The following is a 20,880-nucleotide window of genomic DNA, read 5'->3' on the forward strand; positions in this document are numbered from 1 at the left end:
GACATTTACTTCACAAAATGCATTTGCCACAGTGCTGCCTCCAGTGTTATTGCTTTAGTCCTCTTGGTGACTGTGGGAGGTAGATATTACCCCTCTTTCAGATTGAGGCTGTTTTTAAGGCTCAGGAGTTCAGTTCAGTTGCTTAGTTGTGCCTGGCTCTTTGCGACCCCATGGACTGCAGCATGCCAAGCTTCCCTGTCATCACCAGCTCCTGGAGCTTGCTCAAACTCATGTCCGTCAAGTCGGTGATGCTATCCAACCATCTTACCCTCTGTCGTCCCCTTCTCCTCCTGCCCTCAGTCTTTCCCAGCATCAGGGTCTTTTCCAATGAGTCTATTCTTAGCATCAGCTGGCCAAAGTATTGGAGTTTCAGCTTCAGCATCAGTCCTTCCAGTGAATATACAGGACTGATTTCTTAGTACAAGGGAATAGTATATGATCATTTAGTTTATAGTGATAGAACCACAACCTGAACCCAAATCTTGTGATTTAAAACTGTGTGTTCTTTCTGTGAAACCATACTGTCTTCATGAATGCTTACTTTCTAATTTATTTACTGTCTTATAGATACTGTTTTTCAAAACTAAAGATTCACTTGATTTAAATCAAAAGAATTATCAGACCTGTAAACACTATGTTCAGGGAAATGTAAATCAGAGTCTTATTTTATTTGCATAAAGAGCATGTACTTCAGAATTCTACTACCAAGTTATATAAATTTATTAATTCTTCTACTTTATAAACAACTATTTTGCATCTTCTTGTTCATTTGAGGGCTTTTAGAACAGACATTCAGTAAAGTCAATCGGAAGAGAGTTGATATCCTGCTTGGCCCCTCAGCCAGTCTCCTAGCCTGCATTGTCCTGTGTCCTCTGCTCTGCCGTTGCGCTAATGTTCAGGAGTGAACTGCTCCTGCTCTCGCTCAAGGGCACTACTGTAGCCTTCGCCTCTTCTGTCTCTTTTATCACCAGTTTCTCTGGGTCATTGATCAGCATCAGATATACCCTAACTTTTTCCTTCATAAGAAAAAATATTCTGTCTCAATCCATGCCTTTCTCATTTACTTTTCTTTTATTTTGCTCCTTCTTTGAAGCAAATATATCTGCTCTCTAATGTCAGTTGCTTTCCCTCTTAAACCCACTTCCATCCAACTTTCACCCATACCATTTCACTCAGCTGCTCCTTTGAAGGTACAAGCCTTTACATTGGCAAGGATGAATCTAGAGGACTTTGACCTGAGCAACCAAAAGGAGTGATTTATCATTTCGTGAGATGGGAAGGCTGTAGAAGGAGTAGCTTTTGAGGGAAAGGTAAGAATTTCAGCTTATCTGATAGTAGAGAAGATATCTAGTCAAGAGCAGTAGCAGCTAGATAAAAGAACCTGAAATTGAGAGCGTAATTCTGGGCTGGGGATACACATCTGGAGGTGATGATAATTAAAGCTTTGGCTGAAGGTGGTGGTCTACAAAAAATCCTTTATGATTGTTGTAATTGTCCAAGAACATTTCCTGACTTGCAATCCTTGCTCGCGACTTGCCCCTTACCGGCCTCTGTCTTTTCTTCTCCTTGGTACCTTTCGTACCTGAGCCTGCCCTTTTCAAGGCACTTGTAAAATCATAATTAAGCTATTTGTTGTCTCACACTCAAGCTACTCTAGCATAGGGATAGTATTTTGTTTATTTTTATATTCTGGCAGAATGACACGGTTAGCAAAAGCAAAGAGGCACAGAATAAGTTCATAGTGTACCAGCAGCTTCAGGTTGCTCAGTGATAAGAAATAAGAGGTCAAATGACAAGTGAGACAAGTGACAGCGGAAGCAGGAGACACACGCCCAGCGACATTACGCGGAGTCTCACAGTCTGTGCAGAGACGGAGGCGAGTGGGAAGCTCGTCGGATGTGTGTTAGCGAGGTCACTGCTCTTGGCACATGTAGAGATACAGTCATTGCTTGTTAAGCTGAACTGAGACCATTTGGTCTGTTGCTGAACTAAAGTCATCTTATTCAGGTTTGGGTTATGTTAAGGTGCAGACTAACAAGTAACTCTAAGTCTGCAGCCTAAAGTGGTAGGTCTTCATTTAGGTGTAAGTGTCTGATCCTGAACCCTCTTTATAAGTTTTTGCAAAAATTGTTTTCTGACTTTGATTTGAAAATATACTCTATTTCTTACCTAAATTTCTTTTTGGAATAGGAAAAAAAAATAGTACTAACAGTTATAGTTCATAATAATGGTACCCTACCTGGTATGAAAGAGAAGCAGAGATTTCTTAAGAGGTTAATTTGCCATGTTTTATCTGTAGCTGAGAAATTCTTAAGAGTTGCATAGGACAGAGATACCAAAGAAATAAACTCTCCGAATCCAGCTATCTTTTACGTACTTTTTTAAAAAAAGTTCCTTTCCTCAGAGATAAAACGTTTACGTTATTCTTAGGCACAGACTCCAGGTAAGTTGGGAGGAGCATTTGTTTCTTACAGTTAAATTTCTGGATATGATTCAGGCATCTTTATGTTAAGATTGCTCTGTGAAGCCACAGCAGTATTCCTCCCTCCCCTGTGTAGATGGCATGTCTGGTCCTGAAAACAAGGAAATAGCACGTGACTCATGGGTTCTGGTATTGCTCTCATTTGAAATCTTCTGTTAACAGCTTTATTCCCTTGATTATAACACTGAAACTTCACTGTAAAGAAAATTAGAAAATTAAAGTGTTTTAAAGTCTCTAAAGTAAAGTGTTTTACAGTCTCTAAAATTTTGTGTTTAGAAATTGAAGGTTTACTTAGGAGTTGCTGCTTTTGCCTTCTCCCTCCTTTTTGTCACCTGCTGCTGCCCCGTACACACACAGACAGTCACATTTATTCCAGTCATTCATTGATTCTGTATGCAAATGTTTGTTGAGAATGCTGTGTTATTAAGGAGAAAAAAATGAAGCTCAAAGCTGTGACCTCAAGGAGTTTACAGTTCATTAGTGAAGGTAGTCAAGTGCCAAAAGAAAAGAGCAAATAAAGAGCTGTGTGATTTGAGAGGGGTGTGATACTATCTGATTTCAAGACTAGAAGGAGAAGAAGCTTGTCTTTGGAAGGAAGCACAGGTACGGGCAGAAGCGTTTCATTGCAGATGCTTTAGGTTTGCGTGTGTGGTGGTAGAAGGGGCAGGAAATCTCTTCTGGCTCGGCTTCCTATTTTCTTTGAAAGAGGTGAGGTCATAATGCTGAAAAATGGAGGTGGAAAGGGCTACAGTTTTGAAGGGAATAGAAGTGGTTTAGAGAAGACATTTCAGAGTGTGGTGTAGACAGGAGTGTTCGGGCAAACATTATATGACTTTGTCATCAGATATCAATCTGCCTTTGCTTTGGAAACAACCCAGCTTCTTTTGGCCATCTTTTCTTATAGGGAAAACTTAATCTCTGTCCTAGCATCACAATTTTTCTGTAAATTTAAAAAACTAGTCTACAGTAAAAATTTTGTTTAAAAAATTGAAATTCAAGTAAGTGAAAATCTCCCCTAACTCTGACTTATCTATTTATTTTTTAAGAAGAAATAGATCTTTTAGGATTATTTACTATGTAAATTACAAACAGAAATTTGTAAGTTTTAAACAAATGGGTTCAATCTCTGTTTACTTTGCCACTTGGAAATTTTTCTACTAGAATGTATAAACCATTCTTTGTAACTCTGCATTTGTCTAAAGTAGCAGTCTTGAAACTTTTTAGTCACATAGCCATGTGGGAATTCTCAAAAATTTTGTACTCTTTGTACATTTTTAAGTTGACATCTAAATTTTTTAAGCAGAAGTTTACATTGTTGGAAAGTATGTAATTTTCAGGATGTTTCACTTTTACCACATAAAATAATAGTTATATCAGTCCTTTAAATGTATCCAAATGCTTCTAAATAATATAGCATTTTGATTCCTATTATCATTTACTTAAAAAATGCATGAGCAAGCTGTTCTTTATCATTGGAAATGTAAATCTTTCTTTTGATCCCTTGAACCCTCATTTCTATTCCATTTGTCATAGACTTTTATCCTAATGGAATATATTTTTAAACTTGAAAGTTTTTTTTCTTGGGTAAATTATCATATTTCTATAACAAGTATGTAAACTTAAATTTTGATTTAAAAGTTCCTGTAACCAAAGGATCCTAAGTATAACTTGGTCCAGAGGAGATTTATCATCACAATTACTAGTAGTACCCAGTTGTGACCTTTGTCACAATTTTTGACAAATTATTACCAACCATAATAGTTGAATCTGATTGGATTTTTTTTTTTTTTTTTTGGCTCCTCAGCTTGTGGGATCTTAGTTCTCTAACCGGGGATTGACCCTGAGTCCTCTGCTGTGGAAGCACAGAGTCTTATTTACTGGACTGCCAGGGTATTCCCTGGAAGTGTTTTTCCAGTGAGATTATTTGCTCTATTATTTTCCTTGATTAGATTCTAAATCTGTGAGTAACCATTTTTTTGCTACGATGGAAAGGACTTAACAATATTTATTCCTGTTGTTTTCATAGATAATAACAGCCAAAAAGCTCTATTCACACAGCTTCCTATGTGAGAATGGAAGCTTTATTATAGCAATATATTCAGTTCTTTGAGTTCTATGCTAAGAATTCCATAACTCAGTATTATTAAAATATATTTTTAATGTCCTATCAGACGACAACCTCATTATGACCTCTTTCAATTTTGGAAAATCAAATAATTGGAAACTCCCTAACCTGGAAAGGATTTGTTAATCATTAGATAATCACTTTGTTTAGGGGCTTGCTTTTGTTTCATGGATGTGTGGTATTTTCTTTCATCCTTAAGAGGAAAATAACATACTCCTTTTTAAGAGTCTAGTTGTATCCGCCTTGTCTCCCTGGGTGACAGTTTGCTCTCTTTGGCTGTGATGTCTGTTTTTGGCAGTGGCTTTCCTGAGTTGCTCGGCCATGCTGTTGCCTCTTGAGGTTCCCTGTGATGCCCGACTGTTTGCTGCCACCTGCCTCTGGCGGGTCTGGTGGTGCTGCTGGTGCAGCGTGGGGCTCCCCCACAGCGCCCCCGGGTCTCACCATCCACCCGGTGAGCAGGCTTCCTCCTGTGCCAAAGCATTCAGTGTCTTCCCGCTGGGGTTTGGCATAAAGCTGGCTGTTGTGGGTGAGGGAGGGAGAGCATGGGGGAAGTCGGGACTGGCGAGGCAGCTTTTCCTGAAGTCCCGCCGCTGTGGCTGTCTCCAAGGCTAGAGTTACCTCCAAGGAGTGCTGTTTTCCTTCCTGTGCCTTCTTTGGGCTGGGGTTTCTTCTTAGGGTGGTCTGTTTGCTTCATTTACTTGGATATTTCTTGTAATTTCTGGTCTGCTAGGGGGTACCCTTCTTGATTTCCAGATCTTTTATTGCCTTTTAAAAAAATCAGTCTTTCCTGCTACTTCTGACTGCTTGTGATAGCATGTTGAAGCTGGCCTGTGTGCTTCAGTCTGCTATCTGTCCACTCTTTAAGGTGCTCAATTAAAACAGTAGTTTACATCTGTGAAGGTCTTCCTTTTAATCCCCCGTCTCTGTTTTCCTGCACTTCATTCCTTAGCAGTTAGCAGTGATGTTTGGTATATGTTTTTCCATATTTTTCCTGATTATTTATGTGTGTTTTTCATAGTGTTATTATGTCATACTTGCTTTTACTTTATGCCTTTCTTTTTTAAAAAGTAACATGATTTTATATATATATATATATATTTATTCATTTGGCTGCATTGGGTCTTAGTTGCAGCGCGTGAGATCTTGGTTGCATCATATGGGATCTTTCAGTGCAGCACGCAGGCGTGTGGGATCCAGTTCCCCAGCCAGGGATTGAACCTCTGTCACCTGTGTTACAAGGCAGATTCTTAACAACTGAACCACCAAGGAAGTCCCTGATTATATTTTAATATATGTGCTTTTTTCTTTAATAACATTTGGCATCCTGAAATTTTCCCATATTAGCTACCTCATTTCTTTTAATAGCTGCATCTTATTTCACAGCTTAGTGAATCTCCTGGTAGGCATTTGTTACTTTTAAAACAATGCCATGATAAAAGTTCCGTTCAATTTTGTGTACTTTTATATCTTTTTCATGAACTACCGACCTAAAATGAATTGTTACACTGGTATTTCAAAATTTGGTAAACTGTCGAAAGTTTGTTTCAATTTATATTTCTCCAGCGGTGTATGAGCTTACCCTTTTTCTTACACCTTTGCCATCATGGGCTATTATCAAATTTAAAAAAGATTTCATCATGCTTACAGCCGAAAGATGATATCATTTTGTAATACGCATTTTCCTATAGTCTACATTTTATTTTCTTTTTGCAATTTGTGTTTTAAACTGAGGTGGATTTTGGAAAATAGGCATTCTTTCTTGAGCTAGGAAGAATACATTTTATAAGCTTACTGTATGAGTGTGGATTTATTTATGTGAAATATGTTCTAGCTCATGTTTGTTCTCTCTCTTGATAAGTAAAACACAATATGTGAAACCCTAGCATGGTGCATGATGCATGCTGGGTACTTAAGAAAAGTCTGTTATCTTTTGTTCCTTTTATTTTCCTCCTCTTGTTCCAGTTAATTGATATTTTCTTTTCAGTCTGCCTTATTCTTTTAGGTTTTTCTCTAGTTGTTCCTCTGTTACCTGAGATTTCAGTTCAGTTCAGTCGCTCAGTCGTGTCCGACTCTTTGCGACCTCATGAATCGCAGCACGCCAGGCCTCCCTGTTCATCACCATCTCCTGGAGTTCACTCAGACTCATGTCCGTCGAGTCCGTGATGCCATCCAGCCATCTCATCCTCGGTTGTCCCCTTCTCCTCCTGCCCCCAATCCCTCCCAGCATCAGAGTCTTTTCCAGTGAGTCAACTCTTCGCATGAGGTGGCCAAAGTACTGGAGTTTTAGCTTTAGCATCATTCCTTCCAAAGAAATCCCAGGACTGATCTCCTTCAGAATGGACTAGTTGGATCTCCTTGCAGTCCAAGAGACTCTCAAGAGTCTTCTCCAACACCACAGTTCAAAAGCATCAATTCTTCGGTGCTCAGCTTTCTTCACAGTCCAACTCTCACATCCATACATGACCACTGGAAAAACCATAGCCTTGACTAGACGGACCTTAGTCAGCAAAGTAATATCTCTGCTTTTGAATATACTATCTAGGTTGGTCATAACTTTTCTTCCAAGGAGTAAGCATCTTTTAATTTTATGGCTGCGATCACAATCTGCAGTGATTTTGGAGCCCCAAAAAATAAAGTCTGACACTTGTTTCCACTGTTTCTCCATCTATTTCCCATGAAGTGATGGGACCGGATGCCATGATCTTCGTTTTCTGAATGTTGAGCGTTAAGCCAACTTTTTCGCTCTCCTCTTTCACTTTCATCAAGAGGCTTTTTAGCTTCTCTTCACTTTCTGCCAGAAGGGTGGTGTCATCTGCATATCTGAGGTTATTGATATTTCTCCTGGCAATCTTGATTCCAGCTTGTGTTTCTTCCAGTCCAGTGTTTCTCATGATGTACTCTGCATAAAAGTTAAATAAGCAGGGTGACAGTATACAGCCTTGACGTACTCCTTTTCCTATTTGGAACCAGTCTGTTGTTCCATGTCCAGTTCTAACTGTTGCTTCCTGACCTGCATACAGATTTCTCAAGAGGCAGGTCAGGTGGTCTGGTATTCCCATCTCTTTCAGGATTTTCCAGTTTATTGTGATCCACACAGTCAAAGGCTTTGGCATAGTCAATAAAGCAGAAATCGATGTTTTTCTGGAACTCTCTTGCTTTTTCCATGATCTTTTCAGTGAGTTTATATGAAAGATTTTTTGTCTGCATTGGGTTTGTGAAACCCAGAAACTTGGACATTGTAGTTTGTTATCTTCCACAGTAAACTCTTGCATTTCATATTTTAGTAGCATACGTTCTAGACTTCTACTTGTCTTATGAAAAATCTGTGAGGTTAAGAGAATTTGCAGGAACTTCTTGGGTTGGCAGGCTAACTGCAGAGCTAGGCAGGTTGCTGAATGTTAGATATAGTCAGAGCCTTTCAGAAAGGTTATATGTCCTCAAATTGATCTATATAGTAAGAGCAGTCAGTATCCCATCAGAATTTTTTTTTTTATAAATCAACAGCTGTCTCTCAAATTTATATGGAAAAGCAAAAACATTAAAATATAACAACACAGTTTTGGAAAAGACCTAATTTGGAGGACACACATGATGTCATTTTAAGATTTTATAAAAAAAATTATCAATTGTATTTTAATTGTATTGTGGTACTGGCAGATAGGTAAGTTTATAGATTAGTGGAACAGGAGAGTCCAGAAACAGACCTACATGTAATATGGTCAGTTGCACCTTTTCAACAAAGGTGCAAAGGAATCAGTGAAATAAAGGAACAATTAGATATCAATGTACAAAAATGTGAACCTAGACCCATATTGTAACAACGCATAAAAAAGGGCTCAGTGTGAAACCTAAATGAAAACCATAAAACTTCTAGAGGAAAACATCGGAGAAAATCCTGTGACCTTGAGCTAGGGAGAAATATTTTAGATACCCCACCAAAGCATGGAAACATGAAGGAAAAATGGTAAATTAGACTTTATCAAAATGGAAAGCTTTTGCTGTTCAACAGACACAGTTAAGAAAATGAAGATATTTTTGGGGTATATGTTTTTGGAAAATACTTTAATTGAAGAAAATATTTGCAAAACTCTCCTGATCAGGGTTTGTATGTATTCAGAAAAATAAAGAATCTTCAAAATTCAATAATAAGAAAATACACAGCCCAGTTAAAAAAATAGTCCCGAAAATCTGAACATCAAAGAAAAAAATCAGTTCATCAAAGAAAATGAAAGACTGGCAAACATGAAAGGATGCTCAGTATCCTCAGTTATTAGGAAATGAGACACAAGTATATTGTTGTTTTTGTTTAGTCACTAAGTCGCATCCGACTCTTTGTTACCCTATGTACGGTAGCTCGCCAGGCTCCTCTGTCCATGTAATTACCCAGGCAAGTATACTGGAGGGGGATGCCATTTCCTTTTCCAGGGGATCCAGGGATTGAACCTGCATCTTTGGTTTGTCAGGCGGATACTTTACCCTTGAGCCACCTGGGAAGCCCACATGGTCTATTAGAATAGCTTTTTTAATTTTTTTTTAAAGCCCACTGCTTCCAGAAGTATTGCAGGTGACCTCCAGGTAATCATCATGTAAAGAAGCAGAGATGGGACCTTAGACTTTTTATGTGGCAGTTGTTTTATTTTTGGTTGCATCGGTTCTTAGTTGCTGACCAGGGAACAAACCTGCATCCTCTGCATTAGAATATAGATTCTTAACCACTGGGTCACCAGGGAAGTCTGTGTTCTTGGAGAATTTGGTTTGAATCACTGGTTCTAAACCACTGGTTCTTCATGGTAGTTTAGTGAGTATAACGATAGTCTTTGACAACGTACAGGGCAGGAAAGACTTTGACTTGCTGTAAGGAAGGCTTCTCCTGTAGTTGTGGATCCTATTAGAGTTTGAATGCCGTAGAAATTAATGACTCAGTTCTGTTCTCTGTATTTGGATTTCCTTTCATTTGATCTTTAAATTTTGGACAGATTTTATCTGCTGTAAGCTAATGTTATGAAGAGTGACAAAAATCCTAGTACTTAGACAGCAGTGGCATCTGTTTTTCGTTTTTTTGTCAGAGTGGGTAATTATCCTTTGTGGTCGTTGTAGGTACTCCATCTTCTCAAGCCACAGTGCTCGCCAACGGTGACCACGGAATAGAACGGAATGATGTCACTGGTAAGTGGTTCCCAGGAGTCCTCAAATGTGTGGGTGAGACAGTCATGGTAAACACCTAACACCTTGATCAGCTCCTTTGAGGAGGATTGTTAGTGGAAGCATATGGATTATTTGTCAGGGTACTCTTATTCTTGCTGGTTGTGTTTAAATCCAGGGCATCTTGCCCCATAACATCTCCAACAATGGAGAGAGTGAGCTTCATTTGATATTCTGTGAATATTTTTTTACAGTTATACCACTCGAGAGTTGGATCAATCTTAATAATAGACTTTTGATGCAGAATGACCATCATCAGAATATGTAGTGTGGAATCCTTTGGCTGCCACAACTCTCTGAGCAGGTCTTGTCCCTGACTGCACTTGGTTTGCTTTCCATGGCTCACTGTTAGGAAACTTGTGAGCTGGAAATCGAGAGTTCTTTCCTTTCTCTTGGGCCCTCAGTCTGTTTTGTCTTTATTTTTTTCCCCTTAACTGTTACTTTGAAATTGTCTGTAATGCCTAGCCCATTACCAGGGCTAGCGCTGAGTTACTGTGGTTCCCCCTTGTGTATTTGTAGTGAGCAAAATTTTCAAAGCAGTAGCACGGTCCACAGGGATGTATTCTGCGAATAAATTGTTTAGGTAGCTAATGTGAGAGCCATACTGAATTTTTTAAAATAGTTGCACTTAATTTGCTTAATTGAACAATCAGGCTGATGCTGTTGACCCAAATGAAAAGACTTCTGTTTAACTGGGGCATATAACGTTTGCTTCACATTACTGTAGGGAGGCCAGCACTAGCTGTGGCTGTGTTTCTCTTCTTGCGTGCTTACCTCAGCCTTTAGAAGTCCTGCCTTGAGTTATCGAGGGATTTCTCAGTTTCTAAGGCTTATGCAGAGCCTTCTGTTAGCAATATCAGTTATTCTAGGATTTACTGTTTATCCTGATCCTGTGACCTTTAGAAATGTTGTATACATCTTTATACTGTAGGTTTATTGATGACTAAGTTCTTTTTTTCCCCCCTCCCTCCACTCAGGTTCTATTTTTATGAATGTTAGTTTGACCCAGTGACAGTAAATCCTTACTAGCAACTCATTAATTAGGAACACTTTACTTTAAAAGCTGGAAACAAGAAGTGCAAATTTACTTATCTCTCTGTTTTGTGAACTGAAATCTTTGTGATTTTTTTTTAATAATCTTAGTTCATATGTGGTATTGACTGTTTCTGTGCCTGCTTTGAAGAAAGCAAAGATCTATATAAGCTTTAAGAAAGGCTTTAAGAAAATGGTTAGAGAAATATTCCCATGACTAACGAAGAAGAAGTTTGAACATAAACTTTTAAAAAATGAATAGATTCCACTTTCTTTAACAAGGAGGCAGTACCAGGGGGAAAAAGGGGGGTTGATTTGCTTAGCCATTGGGAAGAATGAATTCCATTTTCATGTGGTAAGGAAATGACTATCGCCACTAGAGTAGGTTTCTTCTCTAGCAGGATGTCAGGGCTGACCAGAGGAGAGTTAAACTTGATGTAGCAGGTTTTTTCCCACTGCCACAGCTTAATAGTGCAAGGGGAAAAAAAAAAGAAAAACAAAACAGGAAAAACACGCAGCCTGACCCTTACTGTTTGAAGACTAGTTCTGTGGCATCAAAAAAAGAACCCGACTGTTTATGAACTGTCTGTTGCCATTATGGGAGCAGGTCTTTCTGCTCTTGGACACCTCCCCGCCCAAAGTGTAGAATATAGTTTGCACACCTGGGGAGATGCTGTCTTCTGAATTTGACCTCTTGACTATGTTAAAGCAGGTGCTTTACTGAAAATATGCATGTTTCACTGGGGCTGGGAAGGGGTAGGAAGTGGGCAAAGAGTGCATGTTTTCGGAGCATGGTGTGACTGCATTCTAATTTGGCCCTCACTAACTGGAGCATGTAGCTTTGTGCCGTTTTGAAATTTCCCATTTTTGTTTCCTTCAGAGTGTTATCTGTAGTTCTAAGAGCACACCTGCTCTGCTGACAGTGAATAAGGGTTTATGAGCATCTTGCTATGTTGAACTTGCTGTTTACTAATGACCTGTGCTTTTCCGTCCTTTCCTTCCCCTTCCTACTTCTCCCTCCCTTTCTATTTTTCTCCTCCTAGAAGCCTAGCGTGTCTCTCAACACTGGGGCTGCTGCAACACCAGACCAGTGATATTTCCTAAGCATCGTTACACTTGTAAAACCTTCAGCATTTTGCAGAGCTTTGCTTTCCTTCCTGGACACGATATAGAAGAACCTGAGGGTAGTTCTTCGGGGCCCATTTCTGCTGATTGCTGAGCAAACCACCTGCTTCCTTTTGTGCTCCGCAGGGCTTGATGGAACCTGCTTTCCCTTTGTGAGCTCAAAGTACCAGATGATTTTTTTTTAATCCTAGTGTTTTTATGAGGGTCATCCAGTGTCTTTTATTTCTCATTCTCTTTTAAAACTCATTTTATCATTTAATTCAGTCACACATATTTCTTTTCTTTAAACATTTTTAGTTGGCCTTTTTCATTTGGTTTTCCGATCTTCAACCTGAATCAGGGTGCTGTAACAGCAAATGAGATGGTGTGCTTTCAAAAAGGGATTGACTCCACCAGTACTGCAGTGAACTTCCCTATCCCTCTCCTTTTTCCCTCTGTAAGCTTGCTTTTAGGGTAGACTTATCCTTCAGGCTACCTGTGTTTCTTTCCACCTTACTAACATTTGAATAATGATAGCTATTTTAATTTAAAGTTTTTTAATTTAGAGTAGTTCTGATTAAACTTTGAAAAATATTTCCTCAAATGAAATCATCCTTTCTTATTTGCAGGTTGGGCTGAAATTGTTTCTGTTATGAAATTATAATCTATTTGTGCAGACTTAGATTCTCCTAAAAATTTGACAGCCTTGTTATTATGTATGGAATTTCAGATCCAAAATTTCTTTCTTAGCTTGATCATGAGCTATCAAAAAAAAAGGAACTTGGTAAGTTAAGGAAAATGGAATCCTGTATTGTTAGAATATTGGGATGTTGTTATAGATAGAAAATAGCTTTCTGTAGCAACCTGAGAAGTTAAATGGCAACACATTGAAGAACTACAACCAGTTACCAGGTTTCTAATGAAATGATTATCTGACTGGACTCAAGCTCTGTTCAGAGTTTGCCTGCTTTAGACTCTGGTGGTGTCTTTGTGCAGCCTGAGGTGGAACTGGTGGGTCACATGTGAAGACTTGTGTGTTAAGTCCTTTACCATAAACCTTACCATTTATTTTTACACATTCTGAGGATTGTCCCAGTTGGAATTTCTTTTTTCTCATTCCTCATTTTTCCAAAATAATAGCTAAAAAAATCTGAAACCATCTGGGACATACACTGTAGAACTTTTCAAATGATAGGCTTTGATTGCATTTTTAAAAGTAGAATATAAAGCATGGGCCATGCTTTGATATTGTAGAGGAGTTCTGATTTAAGATCTAGAATATGAGATACTCTTTAAAAAATTTTCTGTCCTCTTACTGACTATGTGTATTTTATAATCACTAAGCTACTGATTGTTTCAGGTTGAATATTTACCACTATGTTCTGAGGAAGATTTCAAGATGAACATTTAGATCCTCTGATACAAGAGTACATTTGGGATGTGAAAGTTAGAATGTTATGAAAGTTTAAACCAAGTCTCTGCAATGACTTGTAGAATTTAGAAAGTGTTCCCTCCTGTGGTCACAAGGGTTTGTTCCTTTGCCAGGAATTCCTTTTGTGGATTCTGGAGAGAAGACAGTCACAGGAGGCACATTTTAGAGGAAGTGCTTAGCCTTAGCTTCTAAGCAGTTGATAAATATGAAAACTCTTACCACTGGAGAAAAATCTGAAAAATAGCACAGGAGATTAGAACATCTAATAAAACAACTCTTTCTCATATGTTTTTCTTTTGCCTTTTTTTTTTTTTTTCTGGCAAAGGAACTTTTCAGAATTGATAGTGGTAACTTTAAATAGTCAAACTTGACATCCTTCTTTCACTTCTTTCACAGTCTCTGCAGCTTCTCTAGGTAACAGGTGGGTAGAAAAGCCTGGGTGCGAGCCCTGCGGTATGGCTGTGTTCAGAAACACACTCACGCTTCATTATTGACATTGGCTTATTCCACTTTAATTTCCATTTTGTCGTATTTATTTTTGTCTGAAATTTGTTTTTGTTTTCTAAATATGTTTTCATTTTGAATTTATGGAATCGTTGAAAATTTCTACTAATAGCCAGCTAAACTTTCATATATATTGTTAGCTGTATTTCACTTGGATGTTTCATTTTGAAGGAAATATATGTAATATTTCATGTATAGCTTCATATGAAGTCCTGTAATAAAATGCTGTATTGCTATGATGGTCATACCCAATGGCCCAGGATCTCACTGGTGAGGTTGCCAGACTGATAAAGGTTGCTCTATTGAAATGGTTGTCTCTTATATGCAATCTCTCTTTCTTTCTCTTATTCTTCTTTGGCCCAATGTAGAGCTTTGTTTTTAAATAATATTTTTATAACTTTATTTACACACATAAGTTTGTATTTTTTGTGATTATAGATTTCAGTGGTTTTGTACATTGGAACATTTTTATGTGATCATTGTGCTAAATAAATCATGCTAATAAACATCTTACACTAACACTATATGGACTGGATTTTGGCTGGGTTCTTAATTATTGAAGTATAATGTGACCAGAACATGAGATTTGTAAATAAAGACCCTTGTGCTTTTGGTCTAACAAAGCTTGTAATTTGACCCATAATAATTCCATAATTGGTTTTTTACTTTCTGCCATCTATCTTCACTTACATTGTCGTTTTAGACAGAATGTACTCCCTTTTATCTGCAATCTATAAGAGTTAGGAAACCGAAATAATTATTTGATATTTTGTAGCATCTGATAAGTAAGATAGTTGGCAGAGTAAGCAATTTGTGGTTTGTTGTTCAGTAGCTAAGTTGTGTTTGACTCTTTTGTGACCCCATGGACTGCAGCACTCTAGGCTCCTCTGTCTTCTAGTATCTCCCTAAGGTAGCAATAAGTTATTCCAAAAATTATTCCATGGCATATCAATTACTGTTAAGATACTTTCTAAATGCTACACTTAAATTTTGTTTAGTCTAATGAAAATTCACATTTACATTCTTCCTAAAATGCCTTCTGAATTGATAAATAAAATGTGTTACATTCAGAAGTGTTTCAGTTTTGTAACCATATTGTTTGATCATCTAGTAGTCTGTATCGGGGAAAAGTTTAATGGAATGCCCAATTTCCTAGCCATTCTTGGTTAGTGTTTTCTTTACAGTAGATAGATTTGCAAATGCAATATGTTGACTGAATTAAGACAGTGAAAAGAGAATATCTAAGGTAATTTGTAAGGCATAAATAAACTTTTTTAGCTTGGCAAGCAGTTATTGTTTTTTAAGAAAGATCAATTTTTTGTTCTTGGGTTTCCTTTCATTGAGAGCTCAGTAATTGATTCTTAGTTTTGAAGCACAGTAATTTAAATACTATAAAGAATGATTTTCAGTCCTGACTGACCTTATAGGTACCCTACGATTAAACTCTTCATGATGGGGCAATCCTTGTGTTTTATTAGTGTATTCATTTCGATGAAAGTGAGATGAAACCTGGACTCAGTTGGGTTCTTCCTCTTTATTAACCTGTTAATATGGTAGAGCTGGAAGGCTGGAGAGGGTTCTGGACAAACACATAGGACTGGTGGGGCAGGCACAGACTTTTAGTTTTATTTCTAAGTCATGCATAAACCTGGATTATCCTCCATTTTATTTTGATGCTGTTTCCATTACAGTGAAGGCTTAATAAGATTTAACCACAAATTATATGTAGAATAAATCTGCTGCCATGGAGGCAGATTACAGTTATTTACAGTTGGGGGCTGGATGCAGTACACTGAGTGCTCCACAAACGGCAGTGTTACCAGTGTTTGCACTGTGATCCGAGGGGGTGGCTTTTTATTGTGATAACTCTTCTGAATGTGATGCCACCATTACCTCAGGTCAGCCCAGCAGCGAAACAAACTGCAAAACTGCTCTGTTAGAATGTCATGACGCTGAGAACGTCCTGGGTGTTTTTCATTCCTGTCACCTGTATCATTAGATGAAATGCAAAGGATTTTGTGTTAGAAAAGTTCTAAGCCATCAAAAATATAAAATCTAAACAGAAAAATCGGTAATGTTAGAGTCTTTGAGTAGCTATTGAAACCAACCCATAAGCTGCCATTAGATCTTGTAAATGAAGCCTCAGCATAAAGCTGCACGCTGTGTTGTTGGATGTAGACATAGCAAGGCAGGCATTCCACCCCGCCCCTGCTCAATCCTGAAAACAAAGCTTTAGTTTTTAGTTTTTTTCTTTTCATTTACAGATACGAGTTTCGTGTTGGAAACACACCAGGGCTCCTAATATTTCTTTTGGTTGTTTTGTTTTTCCAATCTAGTATTTCTTAAAAGTTTTTTTTGTTGTTGTTTATTATTTTCTGGTAAAAATAAATAACTTCTTAGAAAAATCCACATGTACCCATTAACACAACATGTTACATTTACTTCTCGGGTATTTAGGACTCCCTTGAAAGCAGCTCAGGGAATGAGCTTGAGAACCTTCATCCAAACACAGCGTTTAATTATACAGTGAGCCATTCGACTTCTATTTCTGTTGGAGTTAAATGAAACCAAATAGCTTCTTCCTGAGCTTTGAGTGAGTACAGGTTTCTGATACACTTTTTAAACTTAAGTTTGTTTATATGATTTGCTTCTCTTTGTGGCATGAAACTCTACCCTGTGCCAGAAAGCATATGTCGATAATAGGATATTTTCTTTTTTATATGTAATTCTGTAAGTAATAAAAGAATACATTCTCCTTTCTAAGAAAAATTAATGCATTATAGATAGAGCCACACTATCAGAGACCAGAAATTTTTACTCACAGAACTAACGTTCACACACAGCTACTGTAAGTTGATCTTGTATTTTTTACCTGAATCTAGACATGAACATATTTTTCTGTCTGATTCACCTTGTTAATAATAAGGGTAACTTATTATTGTAAAGCACATTAAAGTTTATAGAGTGCTTTTTACTGTATAGCAGTATTTATTTTTCATTTGAAGAAGTTGAAGTAGGTTAAATAAGAGAGCTCAAAATTGAACCTAGTCTGGTAAGAAGTCCCATGCTCTTTCTACCACAGTGTCCTGTCTCAGTAAAATCTTCTAATTTTCAGAAGTCAGTTGGAAAGAATGGACGTTTGAAGTCCTGTTTAAAGCCTTTCTTAGACACTGTTTTCTGGGAGAAAATCTAGACTTGAGGCAAAGGTCTTTTTGCATGTAGGTAATTTATGTTGAGAAGTGATTTGGGAAACAAGAGTGGGAGACTGTAAAAAGTGAAAAGGAAAAAAGAAAAACCAATAAAATCAAGTATTACTAACTTTGTCACTGCTGTGGACAAAGAGGTCTTTTTCCTGTTAGGTAGAATTTAAAGGGTGAGAGGTGCAGGGCACAAGTGGTGTCCAACTGACCAGGAAGTTAACTCAACAAAAGATGTTTCTGCCTATACTTCACCATAGAGGATGGTATCCTTGAGCTCTATACAGGGAAAACTGAACTCTCATCTACCATGAAACTGATTTCAAAGCCTAATTGTTAGAAACTGTGTAACCATTATTTTTGGAATTTCCTAATGTTTTATGAATCAGTTTTAGCAGTTTCTCTCTCTCTTTCTAGGAGTTTGTCCATTTCAACTAGGTTATTTAAGTTGTTGACATGCTGTAGTTCTTGGTGTTCCTCTATAACCTTTTTATGTCTATAAAATTAGTATAATGTCTTCTGTTTTATTCTTGAATTGAGTAATTTGAGTCGTCTCTCTCTTCTTGATTAGGTGAAGATTTGTCAATTAAATTGAGCTTTTCAATGAGTCACCTTGGTTTTCTCTATTTTTCTCTTTTCTATTTCATTTATTTCCACACTCATCTGTATTATTTCTTTCCTTCTGCTTGCTTTAGGTTTAGTTTGCTCTTCTCTTCCTAGTTCTTTAAGTAAAGATAGAAGGTTATGTTACTGACATGATTTTTTTTCCTTCCCTCTTAATAAAGGTATTTGCAGCTATAAATTTCCCTCTGAGCAGTACTTTAGCTGCATCTCATAAGTTCTGGTTTCCATAAGTGTTGTGTTTTCATTTTCCTTTATCTCAAAAGTATTTTCTAATATCCTTTGTGATTTCTTTGACCTATTGGTAATTTAGAAGTGTGTTATTAATTTCCACATATTTTTGAATTTCACAAATTAACTTATTGTTGCCATTTCCTAATTTCATTCTGTTGTGATTGGAGAACATACTTTGAGTTATTTCGGTCCTTTTAAATATATTCAGACTTGTTTTATTGCATAACATATGGTCTGTCCTAGAGAATGTTCCATGTGTACTTGAGAAGAATGTATGTTGTTCTCTTGTTGAGTGGAGTGTTCTATAAATGTCTGGTAGGTTTGGTTGATTTATAATATTGTTCAGGTCTTCTGTTTCTTACCGATATTCTTCCTAGTTATTCTATTCATTATTAAAAGTGGTATATTGAAGTCTCCGAACAATCATTGTTGATTTGTCTATTTCTCAATTTTGTTTTTGCTTGGTATATTTTAGAGCTCCCGTCCTAATGCTTTGAGGAGAAATTCAAATAATAATAATTTCAAATACTTTTTACATTACACTGTTCAAAAATTAATTTGTTGTGAAAGAATATGGGTGTGGATAAGAGGATGTATACACATGATTACTCCAACTATGAGCTTACAGCAACAGTAGTGAAATATCAGTCACTGGTGGGAAGATTCAAAGTGCTAGTTCAAGATGCTCATCATCGCTAATTATCACAGATCAAAACTATACTACAGTGAGGTACCACCTCACATAGTCAGAATGGCCATCACTGACAAGTCAACAAACAACAAATGCTGGAGAGGGTGTGGGGAAAGGGGAACCTTCCTACACTGTTGGTAGGAATGGAAGTTGGTACAGCTGCGGTGGAAAACAATACGGAGGTTCCTCAGAAAACTAAAAATAGAGTTGCCATAGGATCCATCAATCCAACTTCTGGGCATGTATTTGGAAAAAAATAATTTAAAAGGTATATGCACCCCTGTGTTCATAGCAGCACTATTTACAATAGCCAAGACATGGAAGCAACCTAAATGCCGAGCAACAGATGAATGGATACAGAAGCCGTGCATATGATGGAATTCTACTCGGCCATAAAAAGAATGGAACGATGCCATTTGCAGCAGTGTGCGTGCAACTAGAGATTATCATACTACGTGAAGTAAGTCAGGAAGAGAAAGACATGTGCCATACGATACCACATACCTGTGAGGTCTGAAAATATGACACAAACGAACTTGCAGGGAAGCAAGAAGTCTCGCAGACAGAGAGAACAGACATGTGGTTGCCAAGGAGGTGGGGGGAGGGCTGAATTAGGAGTCAACTGCTTTTTTTTGTAGAAGTTGAAAAATCTATCCTAAAACTCTCATGGAATCTCAAAGGATCCAGAATAGCCTACACAGTCTTGAAAAAGAATAAAGTTAGAGCTGTCAGTCTTCCAAATCTACTATAATGCTGCAGGAATTAAAGCAGTGGTGCTCTTGGCATAAAAACAGACTTATAGACTAAAGAATAGAATAGAGGGCCCAGAAATAAACCGTTGTATATATGGTCAAATGATTTTAGAGAAAGGTGCCAAGACCATCCAGTGGGGAAAAGATAGTCTTGGTGTTAGGAAAACTGGAGGTCACATGCAAAAGAATGAAGTTGGATCCCTACATTATATCATATACAAAAATTACCTCAAAATGGTGCAAAGACCTAAATATAAGGGTTAAAACTATAAGACTCTTGGAAGAAGACGTAGGGCAGAAGCTTCATGGCATTAGATCTGGCAACGACTTGGATGCGACACCAAAAGTACAGAAGTAAAAAGTAAAAGCAACAAAAGTACAAACAGATACATTCGACTCCACCAAAAAAACACGTTCTGTGCATCGAAAGACTCTATCAGTAGAATAAAAAGGCAATTCATGGGGTGGGAATATGTGCAAAAACAGATATCTGACAAGGGGTTAATTATCCAGAATATGTGAAACACTCCTACAGTTCAACCACGTGAAAACAAAACTTAATAAAAAAGAGCAAGGGACTTGAGTAGACACTTCTCCATATATTGGCTTATATGCCAGGAAGCACACGAAAAGATGCTTATTATCACCAATCATTAGGAAAATGCAAATCGAAAGTACAGTGACATACTGCTTTACACTTGTTAGGATCTAGGCTGTTGTTTTAAAACAAACAGAAAATAACAAGTATTAATGAGGATGTGGAAAAATTGGAACCCTTGTGCGTTGCTGGTAAGAATGCAAAATGGTGGAACCATTATAATAGTACGGTAGGCCCTCAAAACATTAAAAATAGAATTACTGTATGAACCAACAAGCCCACATCTGGATATATACCCAGATAAAAGCATGAACTTGCACACCCGTGTTTATAGCAGCATTATTCTTAATAGCCAAAAGGTGGATACAACCCAAGTGATATATACATAATGTATAATAGAGTGATGAAAGTGAAACTCGCTCAGTCGTGTCCGGTTCTTTGCAACCCCATGGACTATATAGTCCTTGGAATTCTCTAGGCCAGAAAACTGGAGTGGGTAGCCTTTCCCTTCTCCAGGGGATCTTCTCAACCCAGGGACCCAACCCAGGTCTCCCACATTGCAGGTGGATTCTTTACCAGCTGAACCACAAGAGGATATACAATATTCAGCCTTAAAAAGGAAGGAATTTCCGACATGTGCTCCGACCTGGATGAGCCTTGACGACGTTATGCTAAGTGAAAAAAGCCAGTCACAAAAGAGTAAACACTGATGCCACTTATATGATTCTACTTACATGAGGTGTTGTATATAAGTAATCAAGTTCATAGAGACAGGAAGTAAAATGATGGTTGACAGGAATTGAGAGGAGGCAGGGAATGGGGAGTTGTTTTTCAATGTGTACAGAGTTCTGGAGATGGGTGGCAGTGATGGTTGTGTATTAGTTTGAATATACTTAATGCCAGTGA

At 37.7% G+C, this 20,880-nt stretch overlaps 1 protein-coding gene across 9 annotated transcripts in view; it reads left to right on the top strand.

Annotated features, from left to right (window-relative positions):
• MAP4 (microtubule associated protein 4) overlaps positions 1-20,880 on the top strand; it is a 100,418-nt gene that overhangs the window by 12,895 nt on the left and 66,643 nt on the right. For all 9 annotated transcript variants that reach the window (XM_018066778.1, XM_018066775.1, XM_018066774.1 and 6 more), the window contains one exon: positions 9,705-9,773. In XM_018066778.1, coding sequence (XP_017922267.1) covers positions 9,705-9,773 — 69 coding nt within the window. The remainder of the gene's footprint in view (positions 1-9,704; positions 9,774-20,880) is intronic.

Source organism: Capra hircus, chromosome 22, assembly GCF_001704415.2.
Source record: "Capra hircus breed San Clemente chromosome 22, ASM170441v1, whole genome shotgun sequence".
Classification (NCBI taxonomy): Eukaryota; Metazoa; Chordata; class Mammalia; order Artiodactyla; family Bovidae; genus Capra; species Capra hircus.